The 8849-nt window shown below is 34.7% G+C and overlaps 1 protein-coding gene across 1 annotated transcript; it reads left to right on the plus strand.

The window, feature by feature from the left end:
* Positions 1-200: 200 nt before the first annotated feature.
* On the plus strand, positions 201-6197 carry LOC140981467 (beta-1,2-xylosyltransferase-like). Its single transcript, XM_073447882.1, has 3 exons — positions 201-929; positions 5089-5238; positions 5343-6197. The coding sequence occupies exons 1-3, from the start codon at positions 258-260 to the stop codon at positions 6063-6065; spliced, it is 1545 nt and encodes a 514-aa protein (XP_073303983.1). The 5' UTR covers positions 201-257; the 3' UTR covers positions 6066-6197.
* Positions 6198-8849: the final 2652 nt, after the last annotated feature.

The raw sequence follows: 8849 nt of genomic DNA on the forward strand, positions 1-8849 counted from the left end.
AAGCTCAAATTAGACGTGCAGTAGATTATGAAGTTCTAAAATCTTTAATTCATTTTTATTAATATATTTAAAAATTTAATTTGAAATTAGTGGCATCGTCATGTTGCATATTCTCATCTGAATTGCTCTGACTTTTGATAGTCAATATTTGGTTTCGTAAAAAAATATAAAATGCCGTACTTGAGCTACAACAGCCTAGATCATAACTTTGCCTAATCTAAGCTAAGTGTAGTTAAAGTTTAATCTGATTCAAGTACATGATCACACAGACGCACACAGCTCCCAACATGAACGGCCAAACGTTCAAGGTTCTGCTCTTTCTCTTCGCATTAAACTCCCTCGCTCTCTACTTTTACTTCTCCTCCCACCGCGAGCACCACCATCTACCGTCGGTTCTCCTCTCCTCGTCGGAATATTCCCCGCCTCGCCTCCCTCTCGCCGTCAAGCCTTGGCCGATACTACCCTCATACCTCCCATGGTCTCACAACCTCAATACGCCATTCAGGTCTTGCGAAGCGTATTTTGGCAATGGATTCACTCAGAGAGTCGACCCTTTAAAACCCATTACAGATCCCCGACGGAAAATATCCTCATCCGGTGGGTGGTTCAGGTGTTTTTACAGCGAGACTTTGAGGAGTTCGATATGTGAAGGAGGAAGAATCCGGATGGTTCAGGATAGGATTTTGATGTCCCGCGGGGGTGAGAAGTTGGAGAGTGTGATAGGGAGAGGAGAAGATGAAGAGTTGCCGTATTTTGAGGATGGGGCTTTCCAGATTGAGGTTAGTGATAGATCAAGAATTGGAGAAAAGCTGGTGGATGAGGAGTTTTTAGATAAATATTTACCAGAAGGGGCTATTCGAAGGCATTCCATGCGTGGATTGATCGATTCGATCCGGTTAGTTGACGCCACTGAATTTACTTGCTCAGAGGTTAGTTTGTTTTGTTTTTTGTTATCTGAAGTATTAACTTCATGAAAACATAGAACAAGAGTATTTAATACCTTCAAAAACATGGAGCTAGAATATGACTACTGAAGTTGTTCTCTTCGATTCTTCTTAGAATAAAACTCATTAATTATTAAATTGTTATCAATTTTTTCAACCAAATATCGTTCTATGTAAATTATTATATATAGAATCTCCGAAAAACCATGTAAATTATCATATATAGAATCTCTCAAAAAAGATTTTTCAAATTTTTTACTCTTAAAAATCATTGCGGTCAAAAGCCAAAGTCAGTTCACATCATTTTTTAAAACCAACGGTAAAAAAATAATAATAATATTGACAAACATCAAAGAATAATATGGACATTAATAGAAAAAAAAAAAGCTTGATACATCATTTAAGTCATTATACACAAAATTCAAATCTTTGATAAATCATATAATATCACATACTATGATTCACATGAAAAATTTGCGCATTTCTTAAAATCGTTAGTTATAAACATATACTAATTCATACTAAAAAAATTAAAACTCTATAAAACTTTTAGTATTAATAGAAATTAAATAAAGATATAATAAAATATGTAGTAACTGCATAATTGTATTATCATATTTGTTTGTTATTGTAAATATAGTCTAAAAATATATTTGGAACTTAAAGCTAATTTTAAAAATCAACTTACATTAGGTTTTTCAACCTTTTGAGCAAAATGCGAGCGAAACTCAAATTTAATTATAGGTATTTGCGGAAGATCATTTTAAAAAATTACTCATAGTTAACAAAAAAATTTCAAATTTGCATCAATAAAGTAAAGCTAACAAAACACAAAAATAAGACAAAAATAAAAAAATACACAAAAACCAAAAAAAGGAGAAGTTGGTGAAAAATCTCCAATCAAAACATTTCTTTGGGTCCACTCCTTACCCACAAAATTGTGGTACTATGTCATTCAAATTGTGGTACACTTCATGTGAAAATGTGGTACACTTCATGTGGAAATGTGGTACTAAAAAAGTACCCTGTGATTGAACACAAAAAAAACGCCGGCTGGGGATTGAAGGCCAATTTCCTGAAAAAAATTAAAAATTTTGGTGGGGTTGGAGCCCACCCTAACCCAAGGGTGGCTCCGCCCCTGCTAATATGTGTTCGTTAAATAATCCTGGTGATTGGATCACGAGAAGGGAGCATTATTAATTGCACGGGATCAATCCTGCGGATAAGGAAACTAGAATTTTTTGTTCTTGTATGGAAAGTATTTGAATGAGATATGCAGGATTCTCCAGATAATCTGTAAATCGGTCTAAGTGCATTAATAGCTCCAGTCTATTGGATTTTGGCTGTATATGTTGGGTCATCGGTTTTTTTTGTGTCCAAAACGCGGAAGTTTTAAAATTTTGTTTTGACGTTCAAAATATTTTTGGACACTCGTATGATTTTAAAAAAAATAAACCTACAAAGGAGGTTTAGTATATACCTTTAGTGAATAATTTCACTTGACTCCAACTAATCCAGTATTAGCGGACGTAGCTCTTGTTGTAATTCTCTACGAATTTTCTTCGAATCTCCTTCTTCGATCTCTGAATCAGGTCCACGACTGGAATGTTTATTCATCTTCAAAATTGCACTAGTAATTTTGAAGATATTTTGCGTAGGGATAGAACATGAATAAGAAATCGACTCAATACTATAACCCGAATTTTCTTGCAAAAATTTGGATTTTGACAACAACCCTTAAAACTTGGGAAGAGCCGAAAATATATTTTTGCTTGCCAAATTGAAGAATGTTTCGAATGCATCCTCAAACAATAAGAATAAAAAAAAATCCTTATTATTTTTCTAATCCATCTTTAACTTAATTAATATGATTAATTAATTTAATTATAGATTCTAATTAACTTCCATATCTAAGACCAATCTCGACTTTATGCATATGTCTTTTTCAAGAATATCATGCATTAATTTATTTTGCTTTGTGTGCAAGTTACTAAATTATGGTATAATGAATATTTCAATATTACATAAATCAATATCATATTTTATAAAAACTTAATGGGCTATATTTTAACTCAATTAAAATATAATTTAATTATTAAAGTCCATTTGAACTTAATAAATTTGAATGATGGGCTTATACTCTTACAAGCTCATGATCCATGCTCCCATTACATTATTCTCATCATAATACCGATCGACGATCCAATATCATCGATGTGACAATTTCAACTTGTTTGTTATTATGATGCACACTTTAATTTCGAGATCACCAATATCTAAATACGGCAGGTGCATTCCCTTTGACTGTTTTAGCAGTGAAGCTCTCAAAATTTCTATAAGCTTTTATAAACTTTATTTATAAGCTTATCGATTGATCATATCAAACTTATTTCTTATATATTCAACTCATTAAATTTGTTATCTCAACGGGAACAAGTAAACCAGTGCTTGTGTGACCCTCAATGGTTCAGGGATACAGTTAGCCGTGATTTCACATCTCTTTGTGATTCAAGACATAATCCTTTATTCGGGCTTACCCTAATTTGCCACATTCTATGTATCAACTATTGATCATGAGAATGTCAGAAATCATATTTCTGATTAAACCCATCAAATCATGGTAAGAGCATCTAGTAGCATCGCCCTATGATTCCCTAGGTATCACTTATAGTGCCTGCAAGGACCAGTTTGTTATGATTAACGTACAGTATGGTCCCTTCATTTCATATATCCCGATCGAATCTGCAACCATTGATTCATCGAGGGTTGCATAATAATTCGATAACTATGTCATACATATCTGAGAATAAATAGTGACATCGCATGTACAATTGGAGAACTCCTCCTCTAATGTACATCTTATACTCTGGCCATAGATCCATGCACTATTATTTCATCAGATCACATAGGATATCCACTACCATAGGTGAGCGGTGAATTCACGACTACAATGCACTGGTTCCAACATGTGTCGCAACTGTACCCGATCTCGCCACCTGATGACCCTCTTGAAGTCGGTAAACGAGTCAAAGCATAGCCCTAACATATAGAGCCTCAGTGTTGTCCCGGGTCGTAAGGACTAATGGTGTACAATCACAACCACGGACTTATCCTCTCGATAAATGATAACCACTTGGAAAGTCCGAGGGAGGGCAGTTCGGTATAATCATCATATGACTACCCATCTGTATGTTTGGACATCTCTATGCCTTTACCAAAAAATGCGGTACACAACATCATAGATGCTAGTCTCGAGCTCAAGCGACCTTTATCCTTGTTTCAGGCGGCTGAATCGACTAAGAACGAATTTAGATTATACAGTGTTTACGAATGAGTTTCAACATCGAATTACGATTCATTTGTATTAAAGGACTTTATCTATGCTGATTGCATGGGTATACAGATAAAGTAAAATGAAACCATGAAAAGTTAAATTATATTAAAATAAAGATTTTTTATTACATTTGAGTCAATAAATTTCTTAGCCAACCGTTGACTTGCAGGGCATCTACTCTAACAGTATATTCATAAGTGAATTCTATTTTTCAATGAAATTTGATTTTATTGGATGAGATCTCAGTAGACAACCTGGTTACATGGAATTCAAAATTTGGGCAGTATCAAGTTGATCAGTTTGGAAGCCTGAATCATGTAGTGAAATTTTATTCCATAACCTGTGAGATGGCTTCAAAAAGGTGCGCTAATTCTCCCTGTCACTTAAGTTTCTTCAGCAGGTTTTAAAAGTTAGTCAATATAAAACAGTTGAAAAATTACATGGGATGAGCAGAGAAAATAACAGTTTTTCAACGGTTATGAAAGTCACGGGACAGAGTAATGGTGCAAATAGCCTTAACGTTCCGTTGTCATCCAGTAGAATCCAGAGAATGAAATAATCTATAATGGTGCCGTGGATGGTCTTATCCACGATTGGAAAACTTGTAGATTAAAAGTATATTTGGTTGTCGAAGTTAATTTTTAATTTTTGTAGTTTCTTTATATAATTTATATGGGGTTTTACTTACCTTTGAATTGATGTGTGTATCCTTCTTTAACTTCATAACAGCATCAGTATCTCTTTATCTTGTCCCATGTCATTCATGCCATTGGATTTGTTTTAACATTTCTCTACTTTTTTTTGTTTTAGTGGATTGAGGAGCCAACACTTTTAGTCATTCGCTTTGAATATGCCAACTTGTTTCACACTTTTACGGATTGGTATAGTGCATATGTAGCTTCCAGGGTTACTGGTTTGCCTAATAGACCACGCTTGGTTTTTGTAGATGGCCATTGTGAGGTATGCCTTCTTGGTTTTTCCTTATCAGGCAAATTTCTTATTGTGTTATAGTCTTTACCTTTTCCACAATAAATAAACCATTGCTATATACTTTGACAAATCAGACTCGCTTGGAAGAAACATGGACAGCTTTATTTTCTAGCCTTGCTTTTGCTAAGAATCTAAGTGGCTCTACTTGTTTCCGCCATGCTATTCTAGCACCATTGGGATATGAAACTTCTCTATTTAAGGGCCTTTCTGAAAATATTAATTGCCAAGGGGCTTCAGCGCATGATCTTTGGCAAAAAACTGATGATCGGAAAACAGCTCGATTGTCTGAGTTTGGCGAGATGACAAGGGCAGCCTTCGGGCTTTCACTAGATAGACAGAATATTCATAAATCAGTCTTGGATCACAACATCCTCTTTGTACGACGAGAGGATTATCGTGCTCATCCCCGTCATGGCGGCAAGGTACAAACAAGAATTAGTAACGAGCGAGAAGTGTATGATTCAGTAAAATTATGGGCTTTAAATCATGCCAAGTGTAAATTAAACATCATTAATGGGCTATTTGCGCACATGAACATGAAAGAGCAGGTTCGAGCCATTCAAGATGCTTCAGTCATCATTGGTGCTCATGGGGCAGGTCTCGCCCACATTATATCTGCGACATCTAGAACTGTGATTTTAGAGATAATTAGTAGTGAATATAGACACCCACATTTTCCGTTAATTGCTCAATGGAAAGGGTTGGAGTACCATGCCATAAATCTTGATGGATCCTATGCTGATCCTCGAGTAGTTATCGATGAACTGAGTAGCATTTTGACTAGTCTTGGATGCTGATGCTGTCATGCATTTGAAAATGTGGTTTTTCTTCTTCAAGTCACTCAAAGGTTGACAAGTTTAAGGTTGTTTTCCAGACATGATGATTCATAATTGAGTGAGTATTCATGCAAAAGATAGGCTGTGGTGTCGGCTCATACGAAAAGGTGTCGGCTCATTTTTCGTAGGCTGTTCTGAACTATTGCTCTTTACTTGTCCCTTTTTCACCTTAGGGGTGGTTCATAGTTACAAAGTGATGAACCATGTCTTAAAATACTAATATTTTAATATTAGTGAAAAAATTTCAAATTTTCTTATTAAATAGTTTATTATAAATACAACTCGTAAAATAAATAACAGTCATCGCACATACTAAATGTAACGTACCGTACTTTAAAACTACGTAAAATTTGCGAAAATTAAAAATTTTTCTTAAATTAAGTAAAAATATTTCAAAATGCGATATAAATAAAATGCTTGATTAAATATTTAAGATATAAACGAGTACAAACTATTTCTGTTACATCAATGTCACAATCAACACGAGCTTGCAAAAAGTACTTGGTTAAACGAAATGAAGTAATTTCATCAAAATCAGAGTAAATGAATTTAACATGCATAAAATTCATGAAAACTTAAGCGGTCCTCAGGTTAGGTCTCCGCACAGTCCGAGCCAACTCACTAGCCCCACCTCTCGTCTCTTCGAACTCGTCCTCACCTGCATCGATCAAGTCTAGTGAGTCTAAAGACTCAACATGTATAAACTGAGAATAACAAGTATTACATAATAAAACCACATGCATTTTAAAGTAGCACATACATACTTAAACTCTGAATATACTTACATAAACATAGACGTGCCATTATTTCATAAACATTTTCATAAACGTGCTACATCATACATACTTAAACATGCATAAACATCATCATTTTGCGTAGAGATATGTTTCAAAGCAAGTGACCTATAACATAATATGCCCGATCAGACTAAACCACAATACTGGGCTGGCAGGGATCATCACAGCCTTCCGGCCGAACGTCCACTCCTACATACATAAGATCCTCGGTCATGTTTTGCCAGGTGGATTGGTCCCTGGTCATGCTTTATCGCTTCCCAATCCGAATAAAAACTCGGTCATGCTTTAACGGGGTTGAGAGGTCCTTCTCCGGCTTCCAAACCCTTAACATAATTGGTCACAAGACAATTCGCATACCTCAAAAACATAAAACATTTTCTCTTTTATTTTTATTTTTATTTTTTGCACGTCGAACATATTTATATAGCGTTGAAGGGTTCGTTGAATCCCGCTTGGGCAACTGCTGCACATACTAACACATTATTCCAGAAAACCTGGAGCTCGGGCGGTAACATCTTACCGCTCGAGCTCGCCAGTCCAGAAGGCCTGGTGCTCAGGCGGTAACATCTTACCGCTCGAGCGCGTCCAGCTAAACTGTTCCCAATGAAGCCTGCAACTCAAAATCCTTAAGAACACAAGTAGAATACATTTTGACAAAGTTTGAGCAGTCACACAAGAATAATCATAACTCACTCGTCTCTTGTCCAAAATTTACGAATATACTTTCAAATCAAAGATATCAAAAAGTACTACGTTTTTTATGTTGAAATTTTCTCCAGAAAACCAATTAAAAATTCGCAGGATTCGAAATGACAGAAGGTGACGGGTTTTGTGACACAGAAATTTCACAGCTTAAACGATTTTATGATAAAAATCCTATCTCCCTCGTTTCTTATCAGAAAATTACGAATTTATGATCAAATCAAAGATATCAAAAAGTACTACGTTTTGTATGTTGAAAGGTTTTCCAGAAAACCGATCGAAAATTTGCAGGATTCGAAATGACAGCTGATTCAGTTTTTGAGATCTAAAAGTTGTTCCAAAATCGTTACAAACATCATCTCTCAAACTTTGCATAACATATTCGGATTTTTACATACAATATGCATCAAAATATTTACTATGACAATATCGATGCAGAAAAATGAAAGATTATACATGTCTTTGCGTTAAAACGCACGAAGATAAGGAATACCGACGCGGTGGATTAAGGCTCAAGAACCCTAGCTTTTACACATTTTTAGTATGTGTGTGTGTCGATGGGGGTGTGTGTGTGTGTGTGTCGATGTGTGTGTGTGTGTGCGCTGATTAGGAGGGTTAATTAGGGGCTAAAAAAATACTTAGTTAAATATTTAGTGATAAAATAATAATAATCTAAGTACTTAATCTCACTCAAAGATTTAATAAAATAATTAAGTACCAAAATTTCAAGATTAAATTCTCAAATTCAAATTAGTATTTTTGAAAAGCTTAAAATCTTAAAATCATCTAATAAATTAAATTAGGCTCTAAAATGTTTAAAATTTCATAAATCATTTAAAATACTAATTTGCTTGACTTGAAATAAAATACCACATTATTCATAAATTACCTAAATTGTCACCGGTCTCCTTTCTCGACCCCGCATCGAATATTCGTCTGAAACATAAAACTCAAGAAAACTTTTTAACGTGCATCAAATAAACTTGTAATAATTTAAAATAATGCAAATCATAAATCATGCATCGTTAAAAATCATTTTAAAATTAAATAAATAATTTAACAATTTAATAAATGCATGGGTTTTACGTGTACTGATTTTGGGCTCTACAATTCTTTTCTCACTTAAATAAATTTCGTCCTCGAAATTAAATCTTACCAAACAATTCCGGGTAGCGACTTCTCATATCTGCTTCAGCCTTCCAAGTGACCTCCTCCACTTATTGATTCAGCCACTGGATTTTGACAA

This window comes from Primulina huaijiensis, chromosome 1, assembly GCF_012295235.1.
Source record: "Primulina huaijiensis isolate GDHJ02 chromosome 1, ASM1229523v2, whole genome shotgun sequence".
Classification (NCBI taxonomy): domain Eukaryota; kingdom Viridiplantae; phylum Streptophyta; class Magnoliopsida; order Lamiales; family Gesneriaceae; genus Primulina; species Primulina huaijiensis.

Excerpts from the sequence above, each read along its gene's own strand:
- LOC140981467 (XM_073447882.1), top strand. The coding sequence starts at position 258 with ATGATCACACAGACGCACACAGCTCCCAACATGAACGGCCAAACGTTC. Across the intron at positions 930-5,088 it reads CTGAATTTACTTGCTCAGAG|TGGATTGAGGAGCCAACACT; the intron begins GTTAGTTTGTTT and ends TTTTTGTTTTAG. Across the intron at positions 5,239-5,342 it reads TTGTAGATGGCCATTGTGAG|ACTCGCTTGGAAGAAACATG; the intron begins GTATGCCTTCTT and ends TTGACAAATCAG.